The sequence below is a fragment of the Seriola lalandi genome, unplaced genomic scaffold (assembly GCF_002814215.2).
Source record: "Seriola lalandi dorsalis isolate HSWRI2012SDOR001 ecotype SW California unplaced genomic scaffold, Sedor1 jcf7180002054855, whole genome shotgun sequence".
NCBI classification, from domain to species: domain Eukaryota; kingdom Metazoa; phylum Chordata; class Actinopteri; order Carangiformes; family Carangidae; genus Seriola; species Seriola lalandi.
The window spans coordinates 1,007,778-1,027,179 of NW_019525408.1; the positions used below are offsets into that span (position 1 = coordinate 1,007,778).

Sequence of the window (19,402 nt, forward strand, 5' to 3'; positions counted from 1 at the left end):
ACTCGAGCAGCGTTGTAATTCCAGAAAGCATTTCCGACTGAGAACTACAAGTACCAAGTGCTACCCTGGCGCGTCCGTTTACAGTGAACAGTTCGATTTGTTTTGGTTTATGCCGACTGCGTTTGGTCACGGGGAGCCAAGGTCCACCGTGGTACTCTAATCTGACCTTTACACATCTTTGACTCACCGCCAAACCCTCCAACAACTCCTCCTCTGAGGTCTGTGTTTCGCCACCCCCTTTTTCAGGGCCGCCGCCTGCCCCGTAGCTCCGTTATCGGACCCTAGAAGCTGGCCTGCTAGTTAGCAAACAAGCTAACGATTGCCAGATTTTACCCATGTCCTCTGAAGAAGGGTTGAGCTCAACGATCACGGATTGGATTTTCATCAATTCTTGGTGGCTCCTCCTGCCATTCATCATGCTTCTTGTCGTTGCTGCCTTCATTGTTGCCTTTGTGTTACTGTTATACATGATATCACCTCTTATTAGTCCCAAACCGTTGAAACTGAACGGGGCCCACGTCGTGGTAAGTGCACTGGAGAGCTAACGTTACGTCGCTAGTTAGGCTGGTAACGGTAGCTAACGTCCACTCATTACTGTAGCTAGCTTTAAGTTCTAAGCTACCTTAGTTTAAGCTATGTACGCCCGTAGCACTTACGACACAGTCAATAATTAGTCACAACTATTTTGACAGAAAAATACATTTTTCAGAGTGCAGAATTTACCGCGATTGTTGACTGTCAGTTATAAGGAGTGACACGCCCACATATGGGCTAAGCAACGTTACGTTTAACTTCAAATTTAATTTGGAGACCTGTTTATAAGGTGCACTTAGATAAAACATAATTCACTTGACGCTAGTTAGATAAAACTTGTTAATGCATATCATTCACTGGTGACGCTTATAATATTCAGTTTTTTTGAAACAGCTATAGAGAGGTTCTAATTCAGCTTAGTTAATGGTCAACTTAATGGTTATGTCACTGAGGGTAGATTATATACTAGAAATACCTCTCAAGGTAACACAATATAGTTGACTACAGCACCACAAACTGCAGCCATTGAAATAACAAAGATGTTGAATCACCACCTCTCTATAACAGTTTAAGCAAAAACTCAGCAGGCTTGTTTTATTAGAATGCATTCTATTTAGCTGGGTGTACCTACTGTCAACTGTGTGTAGTTGCTCATTTATTAATGCAAATCATGACAGAACAGACACTGCACCTTTCTATTTTTTTTTGTAATATATATACGTAACATTTCAGACACAGAATTGTATTTCCAGTTTACCTGCCGCCCATGTGTTGCAGGTCAGCTGCCCTATATTTGACCTTTGATTAATGATCTTCTTACCCTTTCAATTTTCAGGTGACAGGAGGCTCAAGTGGGATTGGAAAATCCATTGCAATTGAGTGCTACAGGCAAGGCGCTTTCATCACTTTGGTGGCACGAGATGAGGTCAGTACAAACCACATTCAGCCAATCATTCCTTTAAGTCTAGCCTAGTCACAACCTGTTTGTTGTTATAGCCAACCCATTTGATGTCAACACAGAGTCACAAATTCTAAAGGTGAATTTGCTCTATGTCAGGTGAAGGATGTGCTCTACTCACATGCAAAATGCACTTTATTTTGTGTTAAACAGTTCACCTGTGTGTGAGCATTAATGTTCAGAAGATTTGATATGTTTTCATTTAGTTTTTAAAGGTGAAACTTGATGACATTCATAAGAGTTTACACAAGTTTGAACAGATCAAACATGCATTTTTTTCCTTTAGGCTAAACTGCTTCAAGCTAAGAAAGAAGTGGAGAAATTTGCAATCAATGACAAGCAGGTATGGTTTTAGTAATTACTTCAATGTCATGACTGTATGTGTTCATATAAGGTATAACATTTGGTGACATTTTACATTAGATTATAAAAGATCATGTACTATATGTACTTTATTCAGGTGGTGCTCTGCATATCGGTGGATGTAGCTAGTGATTACAGTCAGGTGGAAAGTGTGATCAAACAGGTAATGTTACTCTCTCCACCACCATGAAACATTTCAGACTCCTTAAATAATTCAGTTCTGAAGTGTTGAAGTGGCTTTTTCCTGTTGTGTAGGCTCAAGAGAAGCTGGGGCCTGTTGATATGCTTGTGAACTGTGCTGGAACATCCATTTCTGGGAAGTTTGAGGAAGTGGAGGTGGACCGCTTTAAAGTAAGCACCTTTGAGTGTAACCATGACCCAAGTTAACTATAGTTTCTTTATGTTCAGATGTTCATTAATCTACTCTGAACAGTACTAAAAACTGTATTTCCAACAGAAACTGATGGAAGTGAACTACCTTGGCAGCGTTTACCCAACACGGGCTGTCATAACCACCATGAAGGAGCGAAGAATGGGCCGCATCATGTTTGTGTCCTCCCAAGCGGGCCAGATTGGCCTGTTTGGATACACTGCTTACTCTCCATCCAAGTTTGCTCTGCGTGGCTTAGCAGAGTCACTGCAGATGGAGGTGAGTTTTACTTTCTCACAATTGAACATCCTTTTGCACAGATTTCAACTGCACACCGCACAAACACACCGCATCAAATTCACTCTGCATCTAGTTAAATATATTTAGCACGTATCTGTTATATTTTTCCACCACTTTGCTGCACAGATGTGTATGTTAGTGGTGTGAATATTATAACAAGGATTCCCAATATACCAATAGGGTGCACTCGTACTTAATTTAATTGCCTTAAAGCCATTTTGTATAAAATTCTTATTTGTTTAAGTTATCTTTAAGGTCACTGACTGTTGCTGTTCTTATACTCCAGATAAAGCCGTACAATATCTATGTGACTGTGGCTTACCCCCCTGACACTGACACTCCAGGACTGGCTGAGGAAAACAAGACAAAGGTAAAGTCTTTAACACAATTAACAGTAACAGCCCCAACCCACCCCCGCCCCCTCTATTTAAAGCATTTTCTTCCTTTTATTATTTTCTCTCCTAGCCTCTAGAGACCAAATTAATCTCTGAAACATCTGGAGTTTGTCAACCAGAGCAAGTGGCCAAAATCATTGTGCGAGATGCAGTGGTAAGAAATTCAGTTCGCTCCCTACCATGTCTCTTGGCCAACTTTCAAACATTAAACAAATGATTGTGGAGAAAGAGAGTATGTTTTAAATGTACCTGCCTGTTTTCCTTTGCTTTCACAGCAGGGGAACTTCAACAGCTCTGTGGGACCCGATGGTTACATGCTATCAGCCCTCACCTGTGGAATGTCACCTGTCACCTCTATCACAGAGGGTCTCCAGCAGGTACAGCCACGTGCACGATACTGTCACACTGGCCTAAGTAATGCTAACCTAATGCCTTGCTAATACAAATTCTAACCTGTGTTTATCTTCCATACAGATTGTTACCATGGGATTATTTCGGACCATCGCCCTCTTCTACCTGGGGAGTTTTGACAGCATTGTGCGCCGCTGCATGATTCAGAGGGAGCAGTTAAAAGCAGCTGACAAGAGAGAGTGACAGCAGCCTTACCTTCTTCATAGCCCAGTGCTCCTTCTCCTCCTCCTCTTCCACCCACCACCCACCCCCCCATCCCGTCCCCTCCCCTCCCTTCCTTCAGCTGTACAAGTGCACAACCGTAGGTGGGGGAAAAGGCCAAGCTTGGAGTGCATTTCTGATATCAGTTTAACAGATGGGATGAAAGAAAATGGCAGATGTTTACTCTTTGCTTGTCCAGTGATGTAACTCCCCCATAAACTTCACAGCCATTTCTATCCTTTCAGAGCATTCCAGTGACTTTTCCGTTTCATTTTTCCACCTGCTTCTTTTTGTGGGAGCAGCCTTACTTTAGGGGAATGAGGGCAGACTAAACATCCCACAGCCTGGTTTTAAAGTAGGTAGGCTTTGTGAACCACTTACATTAGATATCAGGCTTCTACTCGCACAGTGTTGTTTTTTTTTTTCTCACAGAGAGAAAAAGCAACAGATAGCCTGTCTGACCAGTTGTGCCAAATATGGCTTAAAATTCCTTCCCACCAGGGGCTATAGTGAAAACCAGAATGGTAACTTTCACCTTTTGCCATATTATTGCATGTATCACAAAACTAGTTCCACCTTGTCAGAGTTTTACTGTTTTCACTAAACAAGTCCCTTCTTCTCTACCTTTTCGTACCACAAGTCTTTGCAGGCAAAGCACCTTCCTTTTTGATCGAATAACCTCTGTGTTTGAAACCAGTTGTGACCCTCAGCGTTTTGTTGTTGCTGTGGGATGTTTTGTTTTTGTGCTCTGTGTGTGAACCAAACCAGGATGTGATACAACAGCACTCTTCAGTGACATGAGAGAGAGAGAGCGCGTGTGATGTTTTTAATTGTTTTTTAAATTTTACTAATGCAAAAACATAATATCCAGAAAATAATATTCAAAATTTTTTGACGCAGTGCTGGGGCAAAGACTTTTGGGTGAATTGTTTGCATGACTGCGTGTGTGTGTTCGTGTTTGCTGTGACTGAGCCAACCCCCGGGGAGAGAAAAGCCATTCGATTTTTATGTCTCGGGAATAAAAAGACCAAATTATTTTCTCGTCATCCCAGCTTATTTTATTGAGAAAGGAAAGCAGGTGCTATGGGTAGAAGCCATGAAGTTAAAAGATGGAGAGAAAAAAACCACCAGCTCAGGTGATGTCCCTTTTCACCTGCGCATTTGATTTGAATTTCAATATACTTTTTTTTTTCATAAATGTGTGAAAGGAAGCTTATCATTTTTACATGCAGTTTTGTGTGTCTGTGCACATATTCAGCCACCCCAGTCAAGATCCAAGTGGGATCCATAATCTGTCAGGGTGGTGTAAAAGTCAGGGCAGGGCAAGACTCGCTGGTCCGAGTCATGTCTCTGTAGGTCTAGTGAGGGCGCTGGAGATTTGTTTTACATAAAGGCCAAAATAGTAGAGGGACTAGGATGGAAGTGTGATCCATTGTCCTTCTGATTTTGACCTGCTATGACTCTGTCATGCACAGTTGGGACTTTTAACTCCCTAAATAACACTCGATTCCCTCCTGATTTCTGTCAAGCCTTGCAAAGTCTTGTATTTACCATATGACCTTCTTATTGTTTTACATATTGAGGGAGAAAAAGTACAGTGTCGACTCTTGCAAGTCTTCCTTTGGTCCATCACATACGGGGAGAATGTACTTTAATATAAAGCATACAAATCAGAACATAGGAATATTATTTTTAAATACACCAATATTTGAATGCCAAAATGTGTTAAGACCATTTCTGTAGATGCAATGCATTTATTTGAGATTTATTTCGATGTTGCTGCTCTGTTGATCTTAGAGTTAGTTTATAAAAGATGTGGAGCAGTGTGGGGACCCATTCTAAGCCTTAAGAAATGACTACTGATAAAGTTAATGCTACAAGAATGGACCTGTCCACAGAACAATGTGGCGTAACCCAAATGCGGTTTACCAGTTCATTTAATATGACTTTTCAGTGTAAAATGCCAACTGTTTTTTTTTTTTTTTTTCTGTGTGTGTGTGTATTTTGTCAGTTTCCAGTCTTTGTATGACAAAAAGAAGCCTTACTGAAATCCAAGATATGAAAGTGAGAATGGATGACTCGTGTTTGATGATGTTCTCATTTGACATTGGTTAAAGGCACACTGTCCTGCACTCAAGAGCTTTTCATAATTGTACATTTATTGCTTTCAGAAGTTCTCTTTTACCTTGAGGTAGCAAGACATAGTTGATAGAACATGTAGCCCATATAAAAGCAGTTTTGTTTTAACACCTTTTAAGCTATGCAAATGAAGCCTGTGCTTACAGTATGTTTAAACATACAGTCAAGATTTAAGTTCTGTAAAACTCAAGTCACTCATTTCCCCTATTTAATGGTGTCGTCAGATATGTATTGAGTTTATAAGGCTTGAACATGAAAGTCAGAATGCACTCTCATTCTTCTTTCTTGCTTTTGACTTTGTTTTCTGCCAAAAAACTTAACACCTTCACCTTGTGTGCCATTGAAAGAAAATGTGAGAAGTGAACGTTTCTTTGTCTTATTTTCTTACATGATAAACTAAATAAATACCTGTGAGGAAAAACAAACTGTAACTTTTAGTCTTCATCCTTAGCTGTGATGTGTTGATAGATGTTTGTGGCCTAAGATATTCTCTGGTCTCTTCTTAAATGAGCAACTTTATACTGCTGCAGACCTGTTTGGCTGCAGACCCTTTGCTAAGAAAATGAAGTCTAAGTTCAGTGTGAGTGAGTTGGATCTATGAGAAGTTTGATGTTGGAGGGGTTATGGGAATTTAAGTATTCTGTTTGATGAAATGAGATTTTAATCTTCCATGAAGGGACTTTCCGGAGCCGCAGCTCTCAGATTTGCAGAATACAGGATTTTAGAAGCTTTGTTTGTCCCATCTGAGAATAAGAAGAATTCATGTGGGATAAAAGATGCTAAAGGAGACTAGAGAGGGCATCAAAGAACTCAGGGAAATTGTATACAGGTACATCAATTTTGTACTGCAACATTGGATCTCCATCCACAAGGGGGTGGCTGGATCACATCAAAGCAGCTCTTCATCAGAATGGGATGGTCCTGTACTCCTCATGAATTAACCAAAACCTTCTAAGAGCTTTTCTTGCACATGTCTAGGTAAGAAGCTAAATGAGGGCCATGCCTGGTTCTGTTTTTTCGGGCGAAGTCTGGTTTTTCAGTCATAAAATTGGTGATTTAAACAAGCAATCATGAGAATGTGAACCATTAGTGATTTTTGGTGCAGCTTCTCGTGCACTTGGAGTCTCCGAGCGCAGCCAAAGGAATTACTGGCTGACGTCAGGAATACCTCACCAGCAGAGCGCGGCCCACTGGCGGTGGGCAGGGTGCTGCCGAGGAGGATATGAGGAGCAATCGTGGAAGAGGACTCAGTCCGACCTTGTCTGGCTCACAGTCCTGCGCATGGTTGTGCGTAAACGCTGCTAAAATAGTTGGCGGCGTTTAAAGCCCCTTCAGGCGCGTACAACTCTGGCCTTCATTCATGTTTTTTTTTTTTTTTATTTGCAACACATTCACGTCTGGGTAATGTGCACAGGAATAGATCAACACTACTCCAAACCTCTTCCGCATATTGGATTTCTATGCAAAGAGACGGTCGCCTATGTCCCTCCAAGGATTCGGGAAATGAGGACTGCTGCTTACATGGACTCAGTATTTTTTGACTTTTGAAACGTTTTCTGTGCAGTTTTAATCGAGGAATTTCTTCAACTCTCGAATCATTATCTGCTCTCTGACTGGGATTATTCGTTGCTTTGCTTAGGCTCCATTTGATTAGAACCGAGTTTCGGACAAGCCTGTGCAGAGCAGTGTACAGTGCACGCTTTCGAGCATAATGCATTTTATTTAGGACACCCTCTGTCTGTACAAATTAAGCCGGGATGGCGAGCGAGTATAATCGCAATATTGTGGAAAAGTACATCTGCCATAAACTCTCCAAACGGGGATACGTGTGGGGATTTGATGATGTCCGAGATGAAGATGCTGCTAATAATGGCTCAATAGTTGCCCCTCCACCGACTTTGGTCCGCCGGTGCCGTGAAGCCAACACCGGGCCTGACAACGACAGCTCACCTAACCTCTGCAGACGGCTCTCTCAGTCCGACCCGCACGCCGAGATCCACAGAGTCCTGCGCGAGGCTGGAGACGAACTTGAGAGATTATACCAGCCGGACTTCACGGAGATGTCGCGGCAGCTCTATCTCACCTCCACCACGGCGCAGAGAAGATTCGCCGAGGTTATAGACGAACTGTTCCGGGACGGGGTGAACTGGGGCCGGATTATCGCTTTCTTCGAGTTCGGGGGCACGGTGTGCGTTGAGTGCGCGGCCAAGGAGGAGATGACATCGCAGGTGGACAACATCGTGGAGTGGATGACGGAGTATTTAAATGGACCTCTTAACAGCTGGATAAAGGATAACGGGGGATGGGTAGGTCTGATTCCGTGTATCTGAGCGATTTGCAGTTCTGTGCCACGGTGGCGCAAAAGTCCTTTTTTGCTGAGGTTTGAAATCAGTGAATTAAGCTGCTTACAAGTGTTCAGTTGGGATTAAAACGTGCATTCTGACCCGACACACAATATCGAAAGCACATCTGTAAGTGATCATTAATTAAAAAAAAAAAAAATCCATCTCTAGATGTGGCACCACAGCGCAAACGTTCGAGACGGACGGCCTCACTTAAAGGGCAGCTCCGATTGGACGTTCACGGTGGCTGTTAAACTTATTAGACCAATCAGACTGCTAGCTCTGTCACACCTCCCGACGCTCCGACAGAAAGCCCGCCCTGTCAACTGGATAGCCAGTGGCAGCCACGCAGCTGTCAGGGAGCACACAGGGTAGTTCAGTGTCATCCAGGGGAAAATGAAGCTCACAAAACCAATATGACCAGTAATCAATGCATCACATTAGAAGGCACCATATGGCTGTTTCAGCATTTACCTGTTTCTGAAGCTTTATGTACCAAAGTGCTCCGGTGCAGCTGTGATGTGATGCAGGTCATCTTTCCAGCAGAAGGGAGGAGGCCAGACACATGTCAGCAAACAGAAAACTATTGACTTAATGTGTTCAGGCCTCTGGGCATGGCTGGACAGTCAGCCATCAGGTCTGTTTTCTGCACACAGAAATTACACGTTAGCTTCAGGTACTAATGAGGATAGGCATCTAAACTCTCCTCTCTCTCTCTCTTTTTTTCTTTTTTCTTTTACAACAATTCTCCTGCAAACTCCAGCTCAGCTCCGTTTCCAGTGAGGAGCACAGCAGCCTCCTCGACAGCTATTAAACCAATCTGCCACGAATTAGACTCTAATTAGCAGAGGTGCTCTTAATGAGAGCATAACATTTGTGCTGCGTGGTGATCTTAGCTGGAAGGTATCAGATTTGGAGAGGGGGGTCATCAATGATTCATATTGAACATTTCATCTCAAAGGGAAGGACCGTTTAACATTCCCCTTGAGTGTGCCTTGCCCCTGGAGGTGGCAGGTTGTGCCACATATCAAAGGCAGCGACAGAGGGAGGGCCCTCCAGGAACACAGAGTGCTAATCTGCAGCCGCTGTTTTTTAACATGCAGCCCTCTGTGCATCTAGGTTGGAACTCTTTTGTCTGCTTTTTTCTCAGACCTGTGCCTTGAAGCTGGCGCAGGCTGGCCTATCGAGATGCCTGCTCGAGGTCTCTGGAGCCTGTGCCCACTGTATAATAATGTAGGTCATCATAGTCTATGTTTTCCAGCTGGGCGGAGATGACTGTATCTCTGCTGCTCTGCATCCGCTGGAGAGTAAAAGCATAGTCTTTTAATCCAAAGGATTATTTAGGATTATTTTGAGGCGTATGTCTCCAGTTTGGGTCAGTTTGGTGGATTTCAGCTCTCAGCACCTCAAAAAACTGCATCCTAATGATTTTGGCTCAAATTAGGCTCTAAAACAATTTAAAACAGAATACTGTATTTATCTTGAACACTTTTGGGCGTGTTGGATTTTAACAGACACTGATGTAGATTTATATGTTCATTTGAATGTCTGTCAAGTGGGGAATTTCCTCAGGTGTGTGTTTCAGTTATTACCTGACCTTATAATAACTGACACTGCAGGCACAAAGCGTGGTCTGTGCTCTAGACTGGGTTTGTGAAATTCAGCTTCTCCTTTTTTACTGACTTGTTGGCTAGATTTTGAAATATAATGAAAGTCATTCAGCTTGTGCCAAATAGGTTGTTTTCTCTTGTTATTCATAGCAGCTCTTGGACCTAAAGAGTCTGTTTAACACTGACGAGTTTGGGATGTATTTGGGTTTAGATGGCAACTAAAAGTTGGTTAATTGTTTTCTGTAACTTGCTTTCTGAATCCACATAATGCACATGTTGCTGAGCTTGTTTATCAGATGTTTTGAGTGCTCTGGCCAGGGTTTTAGAGATACTAAGATCATCAGTCAATCCTTTTTTTATTCATCCATTTATTTATTTTGCTGGCTTCAGAAAATTCAATATACTGAGTCTAAAAATATTAGAATCAGCCCTTTAAATATTCATCATGTCTTTTAATTGTAACATGCACATGAACACCCTCCAGTTTCCAAAAAAATAAACTGAGGACAGGACCTCAGTGTCCTCTTTTTTAGCCCTTTACAGACTGGGTAATGGCTGTTTGGAAATTATGTGGCAACAGATGTGTTTCGTTGTGAAAGCTTTCAGTGCATTGCAATGAAGCAAATATGTCACATTTCTATATCCAAGCCGCTCATTGTGGACTTTGCTGAGGGAGGTTCATGCATTTTGGGGTCACACATTTTCAAAGTACATATGGGTCACAATTATTTCCTTCGTTTCATCCACCACCTGCCAGGTGGCTGTAAGAATATGAATCAGAATAAAACAGTTTCAGTCACTGCACCTCTCTGATGAGCCTCTGGCTCTGTGAGGGTAGATTAAAGTGAGAGACATTATTTTTCTTGATGGAGTTTTCACGGCTTCCTAACGACGACAACACGAAACAAACGTCATTACATGTGCATTTAGACAGGCTGTGCTTATGGTCACTTATTCTGCCTATTGTGTTATTGTGTGCTTAGAGGTGACTCTTGTGTTTTTCACCACTCTTAAAACAAAGGTTGAGGCCTAATCAACCTATTACTGACATTTTGACATGTGTGAGTGGTGTGGAAACAGCTTTCTATCAGCCACCCTCTGTTTCCTGTTGTTTTTTAGGTAATTTGAGCCCAAAATAGGAGTGGCCACTAATCGTTGTTGAGTCTAGGCATCACCAGTGAGTCAAGTATAGTTTTACTTAAATGAAACTCTCTGCCAATTAGGAATAACAAAGCACTTACTGTATGTGCAAAACCCAGCTGAGGGTGAAATTGGTCCCATTCTGCACTGATTACTTCCCACACTCCAGGATGTGAAACACTGTCCCTTCATTGTCTCTAACACTCAGGTTTTCTCCACCTGTATAAATTTAACCTTTGTGGTGACAGAAATTGCTCTCATCAGGGGACAAGTTGCATTTAGGCTACAGCGTCACCCACACACAATGCACCTGTGTTTATTCACTGCTGCTCGCAGTAAATACCAAATGACTGAACAATGTGGCAGGCGGCGTCCGACTTTTGAAATTATATGCTTGACCTCAGACATTTGACTGACTACGGGGGCGTCAGGCAGCGAAATGCCAAAATGTGTTGCAGAGAAAAACAACAGTTTCACAACTTTGAAAGGTTAACCTAGCAGTCAGTCAGCTGGTCGGTTGGTCACCCACTTTGGTCTAGACTGAAATATCTCAACAACTACTGGATATGAAATTTTGTACAGACATCGATTGTCCCCAGAGGATGAATCCCCATGGTGATACGGTGACCTGTCTCTAGCATCACCATGAGGTTCACAACCATGGTTTTTAGTGAAGTGTCTCAACAACTATTGGATGAATTGCCATGAATTTTGGCACACACATTAACTTTCCCCTCAGGATGCATTGTGATAACTTTGGTCAGCCCAGGTTTTTCATTTAGAGCCATCATCAGCATCAACTTTGGTTTATGGACAAATACGTACAAACCCAACAATGCTTCCATCTACCTTAGCTGCAAAACCAAGATGGTGAACATGGTAAACAGTGTACCTGCAAAAACACCAGCATGTAAGCATTGTCATTCTGACCATGTAATCACGCTGTCATTAGCATTTAGCTCGGTAGACTCTTGTCTTGTTGTTGAGTCGCGTTTTCATGTAGTAGATAAGAGTAAGAAGTTAAATCACCTGTAAACAAGATCGGGTGTCAGAGGAAGGCTGCTAAACAGGCGGCCTATTTCTCTGTGTGTCACAGGTGTGTGTGTGTGTGTGTGTGTGAGGAGTGGACAATGTAAGTTGGCTTAGGTTGGGTCCAACCTGTGGGGGATTCCCTGAGCACAATCTGCTCCGCGACGGGTGGGACCTGCATGTTGCTATGGTATTGCTTGCATCTGGCTGCACCCCACTACTCCCTTGTTGAGGCTGAGTGGATCTGGAAGAGCGAGGAAGTCATTAATCTCCATATAGGTGACATGTCTGCAGAGCAGAGGAGGGGGGAAAAAAAAAATACAAACAAACTGAATCACAAAAGAAGCACATGCAGCCACTCACAGGAGGGCAAAAAAAATATCTGGATGAGATCTCACTTACGTCCAATTTGTGTCTCCTTGATGTAAATTCTTTTTGTTTAACACAAGTCAATACTAACCATGGCACCATTCAGGAAGTGTTCAAGGCTGTGCTTCCCTTGGCTTTTAACTAAGAAAAAAGAAGCCTGTATCGACAGTGAAAGGGATGCTACATCTGAGGAGAGGATGCTTTTCAGTGTAATGAGCTCTATAAGTTATGATTGATCCAGCTAGAAACCTTCTCTTTTCACACTGCGTGCTGTCACAGTCTGTTGTTTCCTTTCTCCATCTGTGAATTTGTAAGTGTTTATCAGTCTGGCTTCACAAATTAGAGTGTGGGACAAACTCTGATTTCTTGTTCCCAGCAATCAGACAGAGGAGTAAACGATTACTCATGCAAATAGCATTTTGGGTTTTTCCCTCCCACCCATCATTTCAAAACAGAGAAATAACAACATAATTTCACTGCTGAAAGAGCAGAAAAGTCTCTAACTAAGGCTGAGTTTGGAGATTTTTGACAACAATGTTACCTCTTGATGTGGACTCTCGGCCCTGTAATGGAGAATCTACGCCACAAAAGAGCTTAGTGTGGCGAGGAGCAGCCAAGATTTTCCCCTGTACTGTACCCCTTTTGCTGCGCAGGCCTCGGTCGCTCACCATCTGCCACTGTGTTTACACCCATCAGCCCGGCAACTGTAATCTCAGAAACATTTCCTACAGACGCAGGCAGCTCTGAGGCTGTAACTCTCTGAATCAATTGGACATGAATACTTTCTGTCAGGAGCAGCTCAGGAGAGCCCTCCAGTCTCTCTGCTTCCTGGGTCTCTGAGATGCTCAAAGCACAAAGACCTTTGTCTCACACATTCAGTCCAGTGTGTGGAATCCTTAAGAAAGCACGTTTAACCCTTCATAGTTTAGACGGTGCAGTTTGAATGACTATAAAGAGACTACGTCAATCACATCCAGTGCTGAGGTCACTTGTATCTGAATAACTGCCTAACTGAAACAATGGGTTGACAGTTTGGTACCAATAACAGACATTTATCTTAACTTTTACTTTGAAAAAACTCATATCGTTTGTATATTTATACATCATTGCTTGCATAAATGACTGTTATGCAGGAATTTTAGGACACTGCATGACAATTCTTCAAAGGATTTACCATTTGTGGGCATTTTCATTCAAGAAATACAAGTAATTCTTATTATAGAAAGAGCAAAGCTGGCTTTGTATCATCACCTTAGAGTCTTTCGCCACATAGAATAACAGACATAAGCTTTTGTGCCATGAATAATTTAGCTATTTATTAAAAAACTTGAACTGCAATTCTTTTTTTTTCTGACAATAAAATGGAGTTGATCGTCAACCTGCAGACATGCTGTCAGTCTTAATTATAGAAACACAGTGTCTCTACAAAACTAAATTCACCAAAATAAATGGATTTTTTTCTCCATTCTGCTGACTTGAACATAAAGTCAGACATGCAGTTTGAGATCTTCTCAACTTGACATGACACTCCTTACCTCTATGTCATGTTTACCATTCCACGCATGCCGAGCATTTCATGAACGTGCCAGAAATGTGCACCTATACTGTGTGTGGAAAACACTCAAACAACACAATTAGCACAGAAACACAGTTCTGTTTCAGTTTCAGGGACGTAATGCCGGGGCTTTGCGAGTGCGCCGCCCGTTTCCTCGACCTTGCTTCTCCCCGGAGACCCTCCACCCTGTCCTGCGTGCTTATTTCTGGGCCTCCTGAGGAGAGCTGGAGGAATGTCTGCTGGGGAACAGCGACTGTAAATAAATAATGGAGACGACCTGGGTGTTCCTTTCCTGAGTGGCCGGTGAAGGGTGTGTGCGATTTTGTTCTTTTGTTGGATAACCATATCAGCTGAGCATGCTTCACTCAGGAACCACTGTAGGCGGCTGGCGTGCTGAGTGTGTGTGTGTGTGTGTGTGTGTGTGTGTGTGTGTGTGTGTGTGTGTGTGTGTGTGTGTGTGTGGTTTTTGTTTTTTTATTTTGTCTCTTACAAAATTCCCTTCATGTAGGCCGCTGGGGCCGTGTGAGCCTACAGATCGGTATTTGTGATTTCAGCCATATGATTGTGGTTTCTTTTTATTATTCTTGTTCAAATCAGCAGTCACCCCAACCTGCTGTTTTCCTGTTTCATGAGGGACACGTGCCTGAGCTGTTTAAAAGCAGCACTATCCCAGCCAGAACACACACTGATGAATAATATATGGAGCAGATAAACTCGGACACTAAATGGATGTCCCTCAAGTAGAACCCCAAAGGCTGTCTGAGCTCCAGCCAAGAGCTAACCTCTTCTTTTCCCTGTCTTTTCTTTCTCATCCTCAGTCACACTCTGTCTGTCTCTTACCCCATCACTATAGACATAACTCATTTACAAACGTACACGTGCCCAGTCCCCTCACAAACAACTCACTAATACCCTGAGACCTGACTTTCAGCATCAGATAACGCTCCAGATCGCTGAAAAATGCAGGGACATGTGAGAGGCCTCTAAATATAGAAGTGTTACCATCACTGCTCCCGTGTGGTCCTTTAATTGTCATGTTACACATAAATCCCCGCCCTGTTTGCCTCTGCGCTATCATGACACTCAGATCACAAACCCACCACCAATCTGCATGGAAAACATGTTTTAATGAACCGTTTGAGAAAAAAAAAAAGTTTTCCACCTTTCCTGTCATGGTGGGAGCCGGATAATGAGGAGCCTACTGAGACACTAGTTGACTTTGCCACTGGGCACACCCTAGCAAGCGGCACAGTATATCAATATAGGGCAAGGTTAAACGGTTCCTCCCATTGTCTAGCTTCTGTAGATATTTTTGGGACAAACCCCCAAAAGGGTTTTAAAAGAGATTTCATATTATATTCTCAATTAATTTCCAGAGCAACAATGGCTACTGCTGTTTGAAATGTACTGTTGCTCAAATGACTTTCTTGTTCTCAAAGAGAGAGTATGTTGCATGGCAAGCATAACCTAAATAGTTGTTAAAGGTCAGGTGAACCAGATGTGAAAAACCAAACACAGAGGTGAAATAACTAACCACAACATTGTGGTTGAGCATTTCAAAAGAGTCTTTTTTATCCTGATGACAAATACACCTGTATTCACCTCTGTTGTATTGTGTTACAAAACTCAGGAGAGGAGTTTCTACAGCAGTAACTTTCACTGTGTGCCAGTGAAACTAGTTGTAAATGCAATTTCCACCAGTTGCCCATTGGTTTACAAATTCACTCATCTTTCTGGCACCTAACAAATATAAGTCCAGTAATCAGTCTCTTTTTAGCTCTGTTTTGGTTTCCACTGAGAAAAATATATCTGTCTCTATAGCTGTTAAATGGTCCATTATGTTCACGTAGTTGCTGACTTTGTCTGTCAGTCTGTCAGTCTTTGTCTGTCTTTGGTGCTGGTCGGGTAGCATACAGTGGGTTTTTAGAGCCTTTTTGCTAAAAAAAAAACAAACAAAAAACAAAATAACAAAAGTTGCCTGATGTGGCTGAACACACTGAAAATGAAAAAATAACACTGGTGAGAGAAAGGAAAACGGTAAAGTTGCTAATCGTGAAACCAAAACAATGAGCTGAAAGATGCTAAAATACTCTGTACAGCTGAGGGAAACTGTCAGGTGTTCTCTATTATCATCACTACAGGTAACACCGTTAACATTACACAGTTATTTGATCGACTGTTATTATAAAAATTTAGAATAATGCAGGTTAAAAACATTACAAAAATGAAACAATCTGCGTGGCGAGGTACCAACAACATACGTGGGAAAATATGTTTTTGCAATTTGAGTGAATTGACCCTTTAAGGTCTGTAAAGTTTATATATATATATATACACACACAGGAAGGCAAACACAAAAGCGGATGTGCTGGTGCAAATCAATTATTTGCTGTCCACAAAATGGCTGTGTACACACTCACGCATATGCATACACACATATGCTGTGGCACATCAGTGTGTACACACAGAAGTGGATGTGGTACTGTGAATCAATAATGCTGTGTTGTCACAGGGTGACATGTGAGCCATGGCAGGGAGCAGATGGCCCCGGGGTGCCTAGCTTCCTGTTAGTGGTGCCATTCAGCTTTACAGACACACACACACACACACGCACACACAAACCCAAACACGCACACACACACACACACACACACACACACACACACACACACACACACACACACACACACACACACACGCACACGCACACACCACCATGTCCGGTGGGATTTCCCAGTGCAACTAGCCACGGCACTGGCCATTAACAAACAGCATGCCATTATTGGCTCTTCTCTGAAATGCTGAGTACATGTCCTCCCAAAAAATGACAACAGCCAGATAATGGTAAATAGATTTCTGTGCCTCGTCCATGGAGGTCTGGGGTAAATAGTTCTCTGCACCCCCTCCCCAATGTGATTTTTGGCACCACAGCAAATAGCTTTCAGGAAATCTGATCTGTTTCAGTCGACGCTGAGTGAGGTCAGGCGTTGCTCAGATATCACTTCGACTATGTTGTATTGATTGAGCGTTTCCGACGGTTTGTGTTGGTATCTCTGAGCAAAGACTCAATTAACGCAGTGAGCCAGTGACTGTAAATGTCAGATTGTGTATGCAGGTGATTTATCGGAATTAATGCTGAAGGAAAAAAATGTCTCCACGGAAAGACCTTGGCAAGATGTTTTAGCACTTTTATGCTGACGGCTTTCAGATGGTGTGTGTGTGTGTGTGTGTGTGTGTGTGTGTGTGTGTGTGTGTGTGTGTGTGTGTGTGTGTGTGTTGGTGTGCAACCGGAAGCTCTCACCCCTGGTAAAGCTCACACAGCACCACCCTGCTGGCAGTCACCTTTGATGGCGACTGATTGGGTTTGAAGTGCAGAAAAAGCAACACGCCCCTAATGTTTGGAAGATAAAAGCTTTGCCAAGGGAACAAGCGTTGCTGCTGCTGCGTAGTGTTTCAGGGCAGCATTCATAAAACTCCAAGACATCCTCAACTCTTGATTCCCCCCCCCCCCCCCCCCCGCAAAAAAAAACAAAAAAAAAACCTACAACCAAATTCTGCCAGCATGATACAATGCGGGTATTTTGTCACTGTCACTGATAACCCCTGCTGCTTTCAGAGGACCACCACTGCCTGCCTACCTCCAACAGGAATATTCTGCCAGCAGGGGTATACCAAGCGTTGTCACAGTGCTATATTGCATCAATTTCACTGAGTCTACTCTGAGGGAGCTGCCTTTAATTGGTTGCTGGGCTGTCATTACAACTCAAATAATAACAGATACTTCAAAGAACATGGGGAGAATTGAAAACAGGAGAACTGAAAGTGATTCCCTTTCTTCTTAGATATTTTGCTTAGCTTTTTTTTTTTTTTTTTGACAATGCAGTGATTTGTGTCGGTGTATGTTCTAAGGATGCATCATCTTGTGACTTATGTCAGAGAAAATTTTTTATGACGCCTGGATTCAGTTATGTCAGGCGCCGTTTTGCTTTATAGAAAACTGTTAACTCTGGGACACGTCTAGACGAGGCTCGTGTCGGCAAATCTAACCACCAGTAGTTTAATCAACTCTGCAAATTGACCTATAAAGTGCTTCATTTATCTTTCACATTTTATGGCTACTTGTGGTTGCAAATAAGTTGTAAAAAAAAAAAAAAAAAGAGCCCAATGAGTATGTATTTTCTCTACATTTAATAAACAGAATTTCGGTATACCACTGTAAAATGACCTTCGATTGTTACTGTGCCAAATTATCAGCTAGCTGGGTGATTTCATTTTCTGATACCAACCAGCCTATCAGGACAGGCGCTCGGACTCCTTGACCTTCACTATTTCCAGATTTGAATTAATGGGAGTCCACATTCCTGTTCTCCAGGGAGGACAGGGGTTAAAGAATATTCACAAGGTGTCTTTGATCAGGAGGTGAGGCTAAAAGGGTTGTAGAGGAGGAGGAGAGGTGGAAGGGGAAGAAGGGAGAGGAGGCTTATAAAGCTATAAACAGACAGTCCTGTCCCTGTCGACGCCACATTTGCTGCAGCCAGGTCGAGACTGAAGAGGTAATTGCTGGGGAAAAAAAGTATGGATGGTTGGCAAAGTAGGATCAGGCCACCAGGGTTGAAAGACCAAAGTGAAAATAGAGCCAGTAGAGCAAATGTTTTTGATTTAATTGGGGTTCGTGCTGTTAAGTAGAGTAGGCATAGATTAGCTCACTCCACAGAAATTTATAGAGCAAACTTGGTTAAAGTGGCCTGTTAAAGTCATCTGACTCAACAATCATCTGATTCTCAGCTGATCCATCTGCTGATGAGAAAGCAGAGGAATGTACTTGTGAAACATCTGCACAGGCATTAAATAGCACCAAATAAAAATAAAAAAGAGCATTTTCAACACAGCTTCATATATGTATAGATTTTTTCCAGTGTGCTGAAAAGTCTCTGTTTGATGCAGTATGCTCTCACCTACAGTGCACACCAGCATCATGGCTACTCAGCTCACAACAGACAGTCACTGAGTACAGCTAATGACATTTTCCATGGATTATCCCAGAGAGAAAATGCCAACAAAAACCTCTATTATTAAACTGACATGTGCCTTATTAGCTTTCCGCACATTTTCACACCAGACCTTCAGTGTCACAATAGGCAACTTATTATCATTCATCATGTAGGCTATGCTGTTTTCCCTTTTGGTCTATGTGTACAGACAGGGAAGGTCACACAGCTTCGAATGAGCCAACCTGCTACAGATAGTTCAAACAATTGGTCTTTTTTAAAGCATGCCACTCAACATAGCTGTCTCCAAGGTCCCGCTGAGTCACATTGAACATAGTCCAAAGACAAGATAAAGGGCAGGGGATAGAAGTAAAGCCCACCCCAGCTCTTTGCTACTCTATTAGGCTTTAATTACATTCATCTATTTCAGAAAAGGGTTTAGCTGGAGTTATTTTATTACATAATACAAGTGTGTGTTGTAGATGTGTTCCTTGCAGTTGACTTGGTTATCTCAAGGTTCATTCCTTCTCATATCAGGCCTCTTGGGCACACACAGGGCAGTTGTTTGTTTCCACACATCAATGCATTCCTCTCATTCCTTTCCCCCAGCCTGGATGAAAATCAGCTGGTTGCCTGAGAGAGGTAATTGAACTTTTCCCTAGTATTCCCAGCCTGAACAAGGGGGGGCGGGGGGCGGG

General features: G+C 42.6%; 2 protein-coding genes across 2 annotated transcripts in view; both read left to right on the top strand.

Annotated features, from left to right (window-relative positions):
* The first annotated feature begins 90 nt into the window (after nucleotides 1–90).
* kdsr (3-ketodihydrosphingosine reductase) lies at nucleotides 91–6,096 on the top strand. Its single transcript, XM_023427229.2, has 10 exons — nucleotides 91–524; nucleotides 1,370–1,459; nucleotides 1,779–1,835; nucleotides 1,953–2,018; nucleotides 2,111–2,206; nucleotides 2,313–2,504; nucleotides 2,812–2,895; nucleotides 2,991–3,074; nucleotides 3,196–3,297; nucleotides 3,395–6,096. The coding sequence occupies exons 1-10, from the start codon at nucleotides 336–338 to the stop codon at nucleotides 3,512–3,514; spliced, it is 1,080 nt and encodes a 359-aa protein (XP_023282997.1). The 5' UTR covers nucleotides 91–335; the 3' UTR covers nucleotides 3,515–6,096.
* Nucleotides 6,097–6,800: 704 nt separating this feature from the next.
* Nucleotides 6,801–19,402, top strand: part of bcl2b (BCL2 apoptosis regulator b) — a 25,703-nt gene continuing 13,101 nt past the window's right edge. Inside the window, exon 1 of the mRNA XM_023427209.2 lies at nucleotides 6,801–7,977. Coding sequence (XP_023282977.1) covers nucleotides 7,429–7,977 — 549 coding nt within the window. The 5' untranslated portion in view covers nucleotides 6,801–7,428. The remainder of the gene's footprint in view (nucleotides 7,978–19,402) is intronic.